The sequence below is a fragment of the Rousettus aegyptiacus genome, unplaced genomic scaffold, assembly GCF_014176215.1.
Source record: "Rousettus aegyptiacus isolate mRouAeg1 unplaced genomic scaffold, mRouAeg1.p scaffold_m13_p_3, whole genome shotgun sequence".
NCBI lineage: Eukaryota > Metazoa > Chordata > Mammalia > Chiroptera > Pteropodidae > Rousettus > Rousettus aegyptiacus.
The window spans coordinates 34,501,187-34,516,207 of record NW_023416306.1 but is presented as its reverse complement, the minus strand read 5'-3'; the positions used below and the strand labels follow the sequence as shown (position 1 = coordinate 34,516,207).

The following is a 15,021-nucleotide window of genomic DNA, read 5'->3' as shown; positions in this document are numbered from 1 at the left end:
TCCCCCTCCCCCCTCCCCATCCCACTCCCACCCCCCACTGATTTTTTTTTTGTTCTAGGTGAGCTGGTCCTTCCCTTCTATGAAACCTATCCCTTAATGGTAGACTTCGGGGGAAAAAAATAGGCAAGTGGGATAGGATGACCAAAAGGGGAAAAGATTTTTTGAAAGGTGTGAGGTTTTGGTGATTATGCCTTTTATTTCCTTCAAAATTACAGGTTTGGTGTTACAGGTCCGAGTTTGGGGAGGCAGGAAGAAATGGGCAGGGGTAGCTGTTGAGTGGGAGGACAGGACATTCCTACAGGTTCTGGACAAAAAAATGAGGTAGAAGCTGGAAAGGTTTGAGGTCACAAGATAGTTGATACTTCAGTTTACCCTGTTTGCTAGTGTTTGTTGCTCAGTTGGCAAACAAGGGAATGCAACCCCACAAAATGTTTGCATTTTGTACATTCAGCCACTCAGCTCAGCAAATTAGCTCCCCATTTTTAAATACAGACAAATGTGCAATTGCTTGGGATTTAATTTTCCAGGTATTCCCCTCTCCTTTTCCTCAGGTCGGATTCCTTCCCTGACTGGAAGTACTGAGGCCTGGCTTGGGCGAATGATGTCCATCCTGTAAGTGTACATAAGCTGTGATGTCTTTTTCACCTGCTAAAGGAACAGAGGGCAGAATTTTGGATCAACACTCTGGGATTTTCCTAGTTTAACTCCTTACAATATTGTTTCAAGCACTGATTGTTGAAATGTGCATGTGTACATACGTGTACATTTTTCTTAAACCCACCTCACGGTACTCTAAGGTTTCTTTTTCATTATCAGTTTATTGGATTGTCTCTTCCAATAGACTGTTAACCACTGCACCCTTAGGGCCAACTATTGCCCCTGTAAAACTCAGGAAGTAAATACATACATATTTAAGTTAATGAAAAGTTATGGTTCATACTACATATTGTTATATCACAAAATTGCTGACAAAGGCACTTTCCTCCCACTTATCAGAACACCTAAAACCCTTTGCACCCATAAGACCCTGGACAGTCTTGGAAAGGTGGAGGTAATACAAAAGACCTAACAACTTTAAGTATTAACTCCCAAGAAGTTATTAAATGTGCAGATTCCTGGGACCTTTTATAGATCCAGTAGAGCTGAGGTGTGGCCCAGAAATGTTCATCTTTAACCAGCATTGATTTTGAAGGTGATCCTAGGAAGTTAGAAAAACATTGTGATACTGCTTTCCAAAAGTTCAGTGTTACCAAGAAATTGGGTCAGTTTCACTTCAGACTTGCCAAGGGGCAAACCTTCAAAATAGACATTTAAAATACAGCATTTAAGGTAGACTCCTTTCTCAAAATTTTGATGGCACTCAACATTTAAAAAACCAAACTGTAGGGACATACATTTTCATTGGCCTGAAGAGAAAATTGAAAATACAGGTGCCTTTAGCAGCAATTTTAAGTCATAACCTGTCTTGTGGAATGCTAATTCCATCTTGAGTACTAACACAAGGCACTGTAAGACAAACATCTAAAATTTGAAATTGCTGTCCTTTTCGTAAAAGATTTCATCTCAGTGGGATCAGTGGTCAGATTTAGAATAATCTATCATTCAAGAAATGAAAGTATTTTCCAGTATAGTCTCAACATAACGGATATCCTGTAAAACCTTGGTGCAACCTGGTTCACATTTTATCTTGGTAACCGTTTCAAAAAGTTGAAAAAATATTGGAACCTAATGTTTTAAAATTTTAATGCTCCAATGAACTGGCATATGTAGTTATTTCTTACAAATTGATTTATGTTCAATTTTAGTGAATTTTAAATTTTCAGAATCTTCTCAATTCCTAACCCACATTCAAACACCGTATTATCGAGTGGCAATGCAAAAGGCCTCTCCTCCCACTTACCAATGACATTCTCCAATCTATTTAATTTTAGGTTTGTGTGTTCAAGGTCTGATTTGTAAAAGCCCCATTTAAAACTTTCAGCTAAGTTTACATATTCACGTGATTTTTGAATGACCAATGAAAACTTGAAAAAAGTGTTGCTCTCCAGGATTTCTTTCCTCCAGGAGGAATGACTAAAACATCATTTTTTTTCCCCCTAGAGGTAAAGGCTCATTTGAACACTAGAAGGCTGTACTACCCCCTAAGCAACCCCAACTCACCCATACTTAATGGTAACTCAGCCTAATTTCACCTTTGAAGAAACCAAGTAGCACTCTCTAGTTTTAAGTGATGTCATGACACTTATTTCACTATCAAGAGAACACTCAATTCTTCTCCTCTAACAAAAAAGGCACTTACTGAAATACTGCTTAAATGGCACTTTTGCACGTACAACTTGTTTTTCCATAAGCCAGAATTGCCCACTTCATACTTATATGCACATCTTTCCTAAATTTAGAATTACACCCATGAATCCTTTTCCATGTAATTGAGTTGTTTTCATGCCTTTTGAACAATTAAGGTTAATAGGCAGTACCTTAGTAATTTAAAAGTGAGGAATCATACTCCAGTTATTTTACTATCAATATTCTCAACCATCAAGCTAGAAGTATTCTACAGAAACCTAAGAAATCAAAATTTCTTATGCATGTGAGGGTAACACTTGTAACATTGCATCAATCAGCTCTCCTTATGCTATACTCCCCCAACAAATTAAGAGTAAATTCTCTATTTACCACCCCTACTAGACTTCATTTATAAATGCTAGAAAAACACGTCACACGAAAAATACATAATTTAAGATTATTGTATTTCCTTACAAGAGGAACGTTTTACCAAATTTTATGAGGTGTCAATCAACCCTTGTTCAAATTGGGCACACATCAATTCTAGCATTATGGGAGTTTATTTGGAAGTGAACTTTTAACTATTAATACAAATGTCAAGATACTACACAAAACATCCACAGGAACTTTTTTCATCTTTTTTTTTTTTTGAATTGTTCACAAACATTTCCTACATAATCCAACATAAAACAAAGAAATGGTACATCTTTTCTTTCAATTTGCATACAATGGAAAAACAAGAATATATATATATTTTACAAAGTTTAACTAATTGACACTAGGCAAGCTGACAGTTTAAATCTATAGGTGAGAAATTATCTAATAAAAAACCAGAATTTATTTAGCATCAGTCACTTCCATAACCAAGTATTACTCTGATTATAAAACTTGCTGCCATTAGGCTCCTGGTATAATATTTATACCATTAATCAACTTGTACTGCTCCCCACCTTGGTTCTTCACAATTAACATAGAAAACTGTTGCAAAGTAGGGGCAAGCATTTGCAAAACAAACAAAATCCCCAGCTTATTATAAGCATGAATGTGTATTATGGAATTTCTTCCCAAGCAATGGACTTTCAAACCATCAAATCATCAGAACTGAATTTCCCAAGATATTTTGCCTATGTCCAAGAGATGCATTTATTTATTCCAACAGAGGAGCTGAAAATCAAACTTAGTGTTTAGTTTGGGGGTGGGTTGAAGAATCCAGCCATTTGAAAAATGACTGTCTTAAAAAAATGACCACCAAAAATAGGTTCACTAAATTTATTTTAAAAATCATAAAACGTTTCTTACAAAAGAGCATTACATTCTGCACACTGCTCTGAATAGATGCCAGGGACATATGGACTATTGTTACTTTTCCTCCCTGTCCCACCCCACCCCAAATGTTACAGTGACCACAAAGCAAAGTGTTCACAATAATTACATAGGGGGAATTTTCCTTTTTAACCACCAACAATGAACAAAAATTAAAATTCACTCACTCTGCTGCTGTTTCAAAATTTCAATGTTAGTTTTGCACACCCTCCCCCCACCCTGTTTGTAAGAACTAAAACATTACATCTGGTGAACAGCAAAGATTTCACTACACCTCAAATGCAGAACACCTATGAAGCAGAGGAATGTTGGCTTTTTAAACAGAAGCAGATAAAAAAAAAAAGATGCAGGACTCCTTCAGTTCTTCACTAGTCTTAGAAAAACTTTCCAGAATACTGCTTCACACTATAAAAAAGAAAAAATATCTTGCATTAGAATCCTTCAACATCTGCATACTGCTTCACACTATAAAAGAAAAGAAAAAAAAGTACGAATTAGAATTTTTGTTCGTAACATCTTAATCAACATTAAGACAATTTCAATGCTAAATTAAATGATAAACATGTCCATTATAATTAGAAGAATTAAAACATTAGCACAATTACAAATTAAGAGCAATGTAAAATTAAAAATGATTAATAGTAAATCAGACATTAGTAGAGCAGAATTAAGAAAATGAAATCAAAAGTTGTTAATGTTTGGTAGAAAAGACAAGAAATGCCAGTAAGGTGTGAAATGCTGCATTTTACAGCACCAATCATTTGTCCTGTAGAGGCATGGCCTGTGCCATATGGCAGACTGTGATTTGTTGTCGATTTAGTTATCTAAAAACAACAAAATCACTAGTCTTCCACACAGAACTAGACCAACATCCACTGAATCTTCTATATTTTCTACAGGCTCTGTATAATTATAACAAGTGGTTTTGGCAGCAGTTTTCACCAGAGAAATGAGAAGTTTGCTTGGTTAAGGCTTCTTCCAGCAAGATTAGTATTGAATTGTCTCCGTTTTTAGTAAGAAAGCAGAAGAAAATTAAAGCAAAGCTATTAGAATGTTTAGAAGTTAGGTCCCCAAAAGGTTGAGACACCATGGCCTCTAAAAGAAAAATCAATTGAGAGGAAAAGCTTCAAGTTTTAGTACGTGTAGACTGACATAAAGCTAAACTTAAACTGACCTGTTCTGCAGCAAATACTGTGCATTCTGTATCTGGTCCTGTGTTCCTGTAATGGTAATGATCCGATCTTCGGACCCTTCTAAAGGTTCATCAATTTTGATCGAAGCTCCTGACTCATGGCGAATTTGTTTAATCCGCTGACCACCTTTGCCAATAATAGATCCAGCCAACTGAAAAATTTCAAAAACAAAATGTTTATATTTTAGAAGAAATGACATTACCCATACTTTTAATCACCACCAAGCATATTAATTTTGTAGTTATTTTAATGCCCTCTACCTAGTTAAGGCTTGGATTATAATGTATTTACACTTCAACATTTCCTATAATAAATAAAAGGCTCAAAATCTTCTAACAGCTTTTGATAGTAATGAACATCACCTGACAAAACTCAAAAAATAGAGAATGATACCTCACTGAAATTCTAAAACAGTTTCAAGCCTAAAATGGAATATTTCTATTAAAACCTTTTATTATAACTTAGGGAACTCGAAATGATTTAGTAAACGTTCTTTGCACTATAATGAAGATACTTACATCTTTGGGAATAGTTACTTGTGTAGTAATAATAGGTCCGCCAAGATCACCATATGAGCCACGACCCCCTGCATAGGAATAATCTGATTTAAATTATGAGCATTAAGTTCATTTAGAAAGCATGTAAAAATGTTTGATTTCACAAAGGAGAAAACTTACCATATCCAGAGCCACCCTAAAAACACAAAGAAAAAACCAAAATTACTTTGTCTTCAAAACTACTCTTCAGATATTTTAATATTCCTAAAATCCCTCAGTTTAGAAACCAAAGTTCTCCCATATCCTCCCCTATTAAGTTTATTTCAGAAGACAATCCATAGGTGAAGAAATCATTTAAGAACATAGCATTTAAAGAAAACAAACGTCAATGAGGAAAAATAAAATACTTATTGGTGAGCAGGCAAACATTACTGATATGAATGCAAATACCCACGATACTCAACCTGTGGTTCATAAGCCATTTGCCATTCTGAAGGGCTCCATGTATCAATTGCAGAGTCCCAAGTTTCATCAGCACTGAAACCAACCTGTGTTGAGACAGAATGATCAACAAAAACCTGACACTTTGTCACAGAGCTACTGTTTTTACATGCTCAATTTTTATTTTACATCACTAAATATATAAGTCAGCAGCAATCATACTTTGAGGGAATAAAAATGGCTCAATAAAGTCTCAATATTTCAGCAAACAACTAAGTTGCTATCTAATAAGAAGTCCACTTGTCAGACAAGCGTTTTAATTAACAATACTTGTGGAAAAAAAAGTTAAATTATCTGACTTTAACATCCCTCACAGCCCTTAAATACACTGATAATAAGTCTTACCATGCCATCGTAACGGTCTCCAGGTCTTCCTCTTCTGTCATAGGCCATTAGATCTCTGCAACAATAGTATGGATTGTAATCTCAGCTTGTTCACATCGCACACACCAAAAACCTACCCTTTCTGCTCCCCTATGTATAGCCTCTTTTCTGTTAATAATGTATGTATGAAACTTACCCTCCTCTAGGTGGTGGTGGTGGAGGAAGAGGAAGATTCCGAGCTCTGCTTCCTCCCCTGCCACCTCGTCCAGGAGGAGGGGGAGGAGGTCCTCGCCGAGGGCTCATATCATCATAATCTCTTCTAGATGGAGGCATCGGACGCCCACCCCGACCAGGAGGCATTCTGTCAAAACCACCTCTTCCCCGCATGGGAAATCCCACAGGACGTCCACGGCGATCATCAAACATCATTGTAAAGCCACCATAATCATAGGTTTCATCGTAAAAATTGGGATCGTAAGGCTGTGCACGTCCTTTGATGGGAGACTAAAACAAAAACATACAGCTATATTATACAGATTGAAGGAATAAAGCCTTAATTCACATCAGCCATTTTTTCCTACAAACAAAATATTTAAAGTCTTTTATTTCTCCTGGGAGGTACTTCAGACAGGACAATAATACAGGTAAAATAATAGTTACAGCAGACTGAAAATACTCAGTACTTTTGGTGAGTCCTAAATAAAAAGTAACTTTTATTGCTTTTGGGGTAATAATTGCCAGCTTGCTACGTTAAATCTTAGATCTTAAGAGACTATAAATCTTTAAATTTCATAATGGAATCTATATAAAAAAAAAGAGTATCCCAAGGGATAAGGTGATCAGTATCTTTGGTAAGCCTGTAACCCATACCAAAGCATGCTAAGTTGTGCAATGCAATGCTGTAAAAACTTCTTTTTTAAGGTCTACAGACTATAAAAATATCAGCAATCACATGATTCTTCTCCCCACACTCCCAAAGTTATTTCTAAATTAAAGTGACAGCTAAAGCTGGCCGGTTAAAAACAAAAAACAAAACAACAACAAAGGGGAAAGGACAAGTAAAAGTCATTTGTCTAAACATTCTGAAACTACTTCTGACATCTATTTGTTCCATGAAACAAAAAATAAAGTGTTCTGAAGGTACCTCTGATATAAGATCAAGGATGATCTTTATGCACTCTACAACCCTATCAGGTTTTCCTCCAATAAGAACGACTCTGTCAGTGGAATGAGGACAGCATTCCTGGAAAAGCTTGATTGTTGTCTGAGTGTTCTGTAATAAATGCACACAAAAAAATAAATCAATAAATTCATCAGAATAATAATAATAAAAAAACCACAAAAGGGAGAAAAATCAGGAATTCTAGGAAAGTTCAGATAAATTTACATTGGCATTCAGTAACCCACCACTCATCTAAAAATTCTGCATGCTAGAACTTTTTGGGGCACAAAAAAAATTTGGCAAAATACTGTGGCCAGATCTTTTTGCGGCATTTAAACAGCAACTAGATAAATACAGAAGTGATGAGGAATCTCAGGGAAGAAGCTGAGAAAGGGGAGTGAGAGAAGCCCATTGAACTAATTCTATGTGAAAAACTATTTTCCAGTAATATAGCAGAAAATCAAACAGTTGCCTTTACCTCTCGAAGTTCTTTGATTTTAGCACCTTTGACCCCAATAATTCCGCCTGCCAGACTCTGATGAATCAGCAGTCTCAATTCGCAGTCAAAGTCGCTTCCTTTATAGTGTTGGTACTGCAGAGGGAGAGTTATAAAATTTTAGTCCCAAATCAAGGATTCCCCAATACACACTTATCTGCTATAAGCATAACATACTGTTGCAGTGAGCAACCTGAATTTATATTTCAATAACTTTACCAGTTATGTGCTTATTATCCTCAATAGCCAGGCCCAAAAAAGGACATTCTGCACCACCTTAAAAAACTATTTTATTTTCAGGTCCTGCAACACCATACCCACACTGCAGCCATTTAGCATGTCGCTGTTACCACAAAATTATTATTAACATTCAAATAACACCATAATAAAAATGACTGCAAAGCACTTTGCAAATGTAGTTAATTCCCACTGCAGCATGGAGCAGGGTCAACAGTGAGTTGTAAGACCATTCATTTATCATGTTTTTAAGCCTTTTTCTATAGAGACGGGAAAAGTACACTATGTTAAAAATAAAATTGATCCTATGGGCCAGGCTCCATACTTCAGTGGGGTTCAATGGCACTATGACATACATTTAAGCATTCCACAGCATCAGATTCGAGCGGGAGCTGGCTGGTTGCAGTGGGTGATGGCAACTGCAGGCCCTGAAAGTAGAAAAATAAGAGTAACAGGTTAAGTGTCTAGTGTGATCAGGCTATTGTCGCATATATTGGTAAAGCTACTACAACATATTTCACATCTATATCATTAAATAACAAGAAACTTCTAATCTACATGCTAAGAATCTATGTACAATGATTCTCTACATGTTAAAGAACTTTAAAATCCTCAAACTAGATTAAACAGGCCTTTCCAAGTCCTACAATCAATATTTTAACTTATTAAAAAATCCCAAACGCCTCCCCTAAAACTAAAGCCCATAAAATGTATGCTAAACCCATTAAAGTGTGTGACCACCACACAGTTCTATTTACTCGAGTGGTCAGACTACAATTTCAAAACCAGTAAGGTGGGTACAGTAACCCTGTACATTATATAGCAGGTTGTAAGATGCTGCTGCTACAAATTGTTATATCCACTGTCTCTCCACCTCCCCCATTATGCCCCAATTAAACATACTTTAACCGCCACCACCACCACCCCTCCGCCTCAATTGGCAAATACACAGAAAAATGAGCCTACCTCTTCCAGGGTAGGGATGATTTTCTTCAGAATTTCTCCAATTGTTTCAATGTCAGCACTGATACTCAATATGCTGTCAAACATCACAAATACCAGATAGTACAAAAAAGGTGGAAAAGAAAAATGAGTTTTGTGTTCATCACCAGTTAGTCATACATATTTTTACAGAGAAGTTACAATTAATTAACACTCCCCATTTAAAGAAGCCTATTTATAGATTTACACATGCATTTTGTTTTATGCCCAATACAGACATAACAATATTAGGAGACTTGCAGAGAGACAGAAAGAATGGGCTCTTGGAAGGGCTCAGATTAAGTGGGCAATAAACTGACCAGAACTGAAGCAGACTTGAATATTTATGTTCCCCGCCACCACTAAGTTAATTAAGGATACCCTCGCTGTTACATTGGTAAAACTGGCACACCTTCTCTTAGGCAAAGTGGGGGAATATGCAAGTGGTGAACATTATATCTGGAGTAAGGTTATGAATACCAGTTAGAAATTAGATCACTAATGGGCTCTGCAAGAAAACAAATACAAATGCGAGACAAAACAAAGACAACACAAATGAGAAGTGAAGGAAAGTGAACCAGAGTTAGCATTTCATCAGAAAAAATTATGAACAGGCAATGTTGGGAAGCAAGGTGGGCCACAAAGACAGAGCGAGAGACTATTTTGGTAACAATTTGATTTACAATGCAGCAAATATGCAACACTTGAAGCTGTGCTCCTTCCATTGAAATAAAATTAGTGGATCGTTTGGGTGGGCAACTCACGGTAAAAGTTCAGTGACAAAAAGACTTAATGGGGAAAATAAGACAGAAACTTGAAAAACAATACACCGTCTAAAGGGGATACTATTTAATTATATAAAAGGCAGGTAATAAAATACATTTCTCTCTTTCTAATCAGGCAGTGAGGCATAAACTGTTGGGACATACCGCTCGGGGCCACTGCTGTCTGGGACTGAAACACTGGCATTGTACTGCATTGGTCATTGGCGTTCGTGGATGTTGGCATTGGGCATGGGCATTCAATCAGAAGTTGTCAAGTATGGTACCCGTTTGGCAACGAGCACATTTTTGGGCATAGCCAACCAGGGTTTTCACATGGGCGTTCAGGGGCGGATGGGCCAACGTCATGGTGGGCAACGCAGGGGTAAGTCGATCCAGTACATGGGCAACGGAGATATATGGCCAAAAAAACAAGGAGAGGGAAAAGGGGGAAAAGCAATAAATTTTAATTTAATACAAACTATACTCATACTCTCAATTAATGAAACAAGCTTAAGTTGTTCTGAAGACTAACACAATAATGGACTTCTCTACATCTGACTGTGGCTTAACATTTAAGGACCTTAAATGATGGTACTATTTTTTTTTTTAACAAATGATGTTTCAGTAGCAGGCTGGCTCATGAGGGTAGACACAAAACCTGTCATGACTCAGTTTACTGAAGTGCTTGAGGAAATGGGGAAATTAATAACCCAGATAATTATACAGAACATCTGGATTAAGAGGAAAGAGGTTTATAAAAGACAAAACAAAAATTCCCACACCACCAAAAACCTTAACTCTTAAAAGACTAGTTAGTTTCCTGGAGATTTAAAACACAATCCTAGATCTTAAACAGGCAAAAGCTTATAAAATTTTAAACAAATTTTCAAGTTCAGTTTACAGTAATCAAAGAGGAACATACAAAGATCTGCGACCAAGAGAGAAATGAAATACTATCAAATAAGTATTCAACACAAAGTTACTATTTGCCTCAATTTCAGCAAGAAAGAGTGTGTTCACTATGAGAAAAAAAATTTAAAGAAATTTTGGTGTAGCCAAGTCCTATAAATATGCTTACTTATGGTGTGACACCAACATTTAATGTGTCTAATCACAAGAGTCAACCCACTATATGAAGACTCAAATCATTGGCATGGACAAACGGTTTCCCAATCATAATATTAAGTGCCTACTCTAGTCTTTACCCAGATTTAATCATGCAAGCCCAACATTAATTTCTTTGTGCTCCATGTGCAAGCTGTTAAATAGATGGATGACTTCAAAAAAGGGGAAATAAAAATGAGTTTTATCAGCCACCCGCAATGGTTTTCAATAATACTGTAATTGATTCACACATGGGAAATAATACAATTAAGGGTTTTTACAATTGTTATTTCTAATTAAATGTTATCTTGCTTGAAGAGAATTTGGTGGAAAGTTATTAGAAAGTGAAGAGGTTTAATATAGACCCCCCCCCATCCAACCCAATCTGAAATTTGTTAAAATTTGGAATGGCAAACCTTGAAATTATCTATGTAATCAATTATTATGATGGCTTGTCTCTAGACTATTAAATGATTTCTATGATGCAACTCTTTATATTTCTACACACACATAAACTGAAGCTGCTGTGTAGTAGTTTAAACTCTTTAATACTTACGTCTGTACGCAGAGCCTTAATATTCTTGCCTCCTTTTCCAATCACTGCCCCAGCATTCTGGAAAAAGTAAAAGGACAAGAAATTAAGCCTGCCTTTTTCTTTTAGTGCTCTTAAGCTTTAACCAAAATCACATTAACAAAAACAAAACAAAACAGCAAATGAAAACTCGATTGTGGATATCAAAATCGTCCAATTAAAAAAAACATCTAGAGTCTATGTGCTTTTTGGGGTCTAAACACTAAGACAGCTTTGGAATATTCAGAATGTCAGAATAAACTTAAGCCCCAGTTTTACAGTACACAAGCTAAAAAAATGTTTTTAATAGTAGATACACCTTTACGTTGTGGCATAGTAATATTAATCAAGTAAACCGCCAACCAGGACATATTCCATTACATCCACAATGTAATCAAGATATAATCTTTAATCCATTAATGCTTTAAGATCACCCACACCTTTTCTCTTGTTTTGACCTGTGGCTCACTATACTAAGAGATTTCATTTTAATTGTTAGCCAAAAGACAAAAACAAACTCAAGATGACCTACAAGTCTGTTCAGAAACAAATCTTTCATATTTTTCAATCTATAAGGCTTTAAAGGCTTACCAGAAGCTCAAACCGGAACTTTATCTTAATTTCTACTCTAGTTAAGAACCACTTTCACATTTTTGCAAGTAAAATTTATACCTTGCTCTGAAGCAGAATGCGTAATTCAACCATCTCATCAGTGTTTCTAGATCTTTTAAAAGCTTGCTCCTCTTCCATATCTTCTGCAGGGCGTTTACCTAGAAATTAACAGTTCGGACATCAAAGAAAGTACCAGCATCTTCAAGGAAAAGTATCTTTAATTATATTTGTTTTAACCTATAGGTTAAATTAGAAAAAACAACTACTTCTATTTGAAGAGGCCTGTTGCTAATTCCAAGAACTTTTGAAAAGGCCAAAGGCACTTACATTCTTATACTTTTAAAATACAAATCAAAGCATGCTCCCTTCCAGCATCTTTTTCTAAATACAAGATACTGTGACAATACTTCAAAGGATCAGGAATTCCAAAATGCAAGAGGGGGAAAAAAAACAACTATCAGCTTTCTGTTACCGTTGCAAAATAAGTTACTATTTAAGCTGATAAATAGAAGCCAAGTTGTAACCGACAGGGCTCTCAAACTAAACAATCACAAATAGAATGAAAATATAAAATTGTTACAATTAAAATGTTTTCTCACCAAATTCACCATTGGTTTCGGTGTTGGGAAAGGTTTCCTCTGGCTGTTCAGTTTCCATTTTCTTGGATTAAATGGACACAACGATCTGTCGAAAAATAAAGAGGCTAGTACATTTGGCTTATTGGAAAGAAACCAGGCATGTTGTTAAATATATATGTATTTTTTTAAAAAGGCAAAGAAATGACTCTGCGTCTGGAACGTACCAGTTATATATCCTTGCAGAGCAGAACTGAAGTGTTCTGGGCGGGACCAACTGACACCCTAGTGCTGCAGTAGCCTACAGAAACCAACATAAATCAAGTTTTGGTTTTTGATCGCTGATTACTAACACTAATGAACACAACTGAGCTATTTCTAAACTTTTCTCCTTTTAAGGGACTTAAACCTTTAAATGATTGCCTTAAAAACCAAAAACAATCACATCTAATTTTTCGACAAAAAACAAACAAAAAACACTATTTTTTTTGCCATTGGATCTAATCCCATCACGGAAACTAGCAATTTTATGTGATAAATACATACAAAGCGCATTAGCCTGTGAGCGGATGTTGTCCCCAAGCATAAATTTATAAAAAGGTAAAACTAATGTTTAGTTAACATTTTAAATAGTTTTTGTTTCTTTTTTCCATTGGTGACTTGAAATACTATTCTCCAAAAACCTCGAAAGTTTGCAAAGACAAATTCAAGCCATGTTCAATCTACCGGAGAAATCAGTATCAAAAAACGAATGTAAGAACAGACAGAACCAAACTGCCAGTGCTGCCCGATTATTCAAGAGGTAGCAGAGCCCTCGAACTCTAGCAGGATTATTTTACACTAGGTTAAAAAGGATATAACCTAACACCTACCCTTCTACAACCAGACTGGCGATGGGACTGCAAAAAGCCGTCTCTGGACTGGCAGGAGGCGACATGTGGCCCCTGCTAAAAAAGTCTAGCACTAAAAAAATCAAGGCAACATTTACGCCTCCTAATCTCCACAACGTTTGTGTAACCACTAACTGAAACGCTCTCCTTCTGGCCCGTCACTAAATTCACTACTAATGTCTGGTAGAAAATTTGGATAAATAAGTTTAAAGGTAAACAGGGTGTTCTTAAGAATAAAACGTTGCCGTGGTCCTTCAGTCACCATTCCTCGGACCTCAAAAATAGCTAAGTATGCGTGCAACTATCCGAGGAACACACCCCTCTCCACCCCCCCACCCCGTACGCCTGATACCAGGTTCGGCAACAGCCGAATTACAGTTGAAAAAGCCAGAGGCGAGAGCAGAAACGCCGCACCTCTCCACTCCCGGATCCGACAGGAAATGGCGGCCCGTGTAATGGCGACTACGTGCTACTAGGCGGAGTCGAGCGCCGACCCCCCCTCCCCCACCCACCACGCGGTCCCGAGACCTCATCCCCCGCACCCTCCCCCCACCGCGGGAGAGACAAAGCAACGGAGGAAGCCCCGACCATTCGACCTCCCCGGCTCCAGCTCCAAGATCAAGCTGAGAAAGCTAAAGTGCGGCGAGACCCACACAAAGAACGGCTGCATTCTCTGCCGCCTTCGGGTCCCGCCCGCTGAACCCCTCCTTCCTACGCAAGGGTCTTGGTCCTCTTGTCTACTAAATTACAGCTTATCCCAGACACATGCCTCGCAATGCCCCAAAGTCTCTAGTACCACAAGACGGACTGCGGATATACTCTCAGGGAAATGGCGGAGGTGGGGGGAGGGGAAACTGGGCAACGTTCCCTCTCTGAGAATCGGCCAACCACCAAGTAGTCCCCAAAAGCCTCCCTCAAGCGGAAAAATTGGTCTGACTCTCGCTTTCACGCGCCATTCGACTATCTCCGCTCCTCACCGCGCGAGCCCGCCGTCCCTACGCCGCCGGGCCGCCTCAGCCGGTCGCAGCTAGACAGAGAACGAGCGCAGGCCCTCACCGCCCTCTCCCGCCTCCTCGCGCTCGCCTACCCCGCCGCGGTGCCCGATTGGCTGCCTAAGCTTCGGTGGTGGCGCGAGAGCGAAGCGATTGGCTCAAGGCCGCGTCAATCGAGGCGCCGGAGGAGGCTACGGCTCCACCTCCCGCCGGCGCCTCCCTTCAGGCTGTAAGGCCGCTAAGGGCCCGAGGAAAACCGGGCTTGAAAAAAGTCAACGCGGCCCTTAGCGAGGCCAATCCCCTGCCTAAACCCGTAATATCGAAGCCCCGATATCCCTAATTACCTAAAGGCCGTAAACAAGCGGGACGTAGGCAAGACGTCGAGGTTGGTGCAGCAGAGAAACAGAGGGTAATGGCGTCCGCAGCGCTTTCGCCTGGAACGCCCTCCTCCTTTCTCGTTCGCGCACTCACTAGCTGGGGGGGAGGGGAAAAACTTCTCGCGAGAGCTAAAGG

General features: G+C 38.3%; 1 protein-coding gene across 10 annotated transcripts; it reads right to left on the bottom strand.

Annotated features, from left to right (window-relative positions):
* Window positions 1-2,827: 2,827 nt before the first annotated feature.
* On the bottom strand, window positions 2,828-15,000 carry HNRNPK (heterogeneous nuclear ribonucleoprotein K). 10 transcript variants are annotated; one of them, XM_016130376.2, is made up of 17 exons: window positions 14,853-14,987; window positions 12,854-12,927; window positions 12,651-12,735; window positions 12,112-12,209; window positions 11,425-11,481; window positions 9,930-9,973; window positions 8,986-9,058; window positions 8,376-8,447; window positions 7,765-7,878; window positions 7,269-7,397; window positions 6,321-6,628; window positions 6,146-6,200; window positions 5,764-5,847; window positions 5,480-5,495; window positions 5,321-5,403; window positions 4,784-4,953; window positions 2,828-4,074 (listed from the first exon to the last, which is right to left on the bottom strand). In XM_016130376.2, the coding sequence occupies exons 3-17, from the start codon at window positions 12,706-12,708 to the stop codon at window positions 4,041-4,043; spliced, it is 1,395 nt and encodes a 464-aa protein (XP_015985862.1). In that variant the 5' UTR covers window positions 12,709-12,735; window positions 12,854-12,927; window positions 14,853-14,987; the 3' UTR covers window positions 2,828-4,040. The 10 variants fall into 10 exon arrangements, with proteins under 10 accessions (XP_015985862.1, XP_015985866.1, XP_015985863.1 ...); XM_016130380.2 differs by having other exon boundaries at window positions 2,828-4,014; XM_016130377.2 differs by lacking the exon at window positions 14,853-14,987 and adding an exon at window positions 14,494-14,628.
* Between the last annotated feature and the right edge of the window lie 21 nt (window positions 15,001-15,021).

Excerpts from the sequence above, each read along its gene's own strand:
- HNRNPK (XM_016130378.2), bottom strand. The coding sequence starts at position 12,708 with ATGGAAACTGAACAGCCAGAGGAAACCTTTCCCAACACCGAAACCAAT. Across the intron at positions 6,629-7,268 it reads TCCTTGATCTTATATCAGAG|TCTCCCATCAAAGGACGTGC; the intron begins GTACCTTCAGAA and ends TTTTTGTTTTAG. Across the intron at positions 6,201-6,320 it reads CCACCACCACCTAGAGGAGG|AGATCTAATGGCCTATGACA; the intron begins GTAAGTTTCATA and ends CTATTGTTGCAG.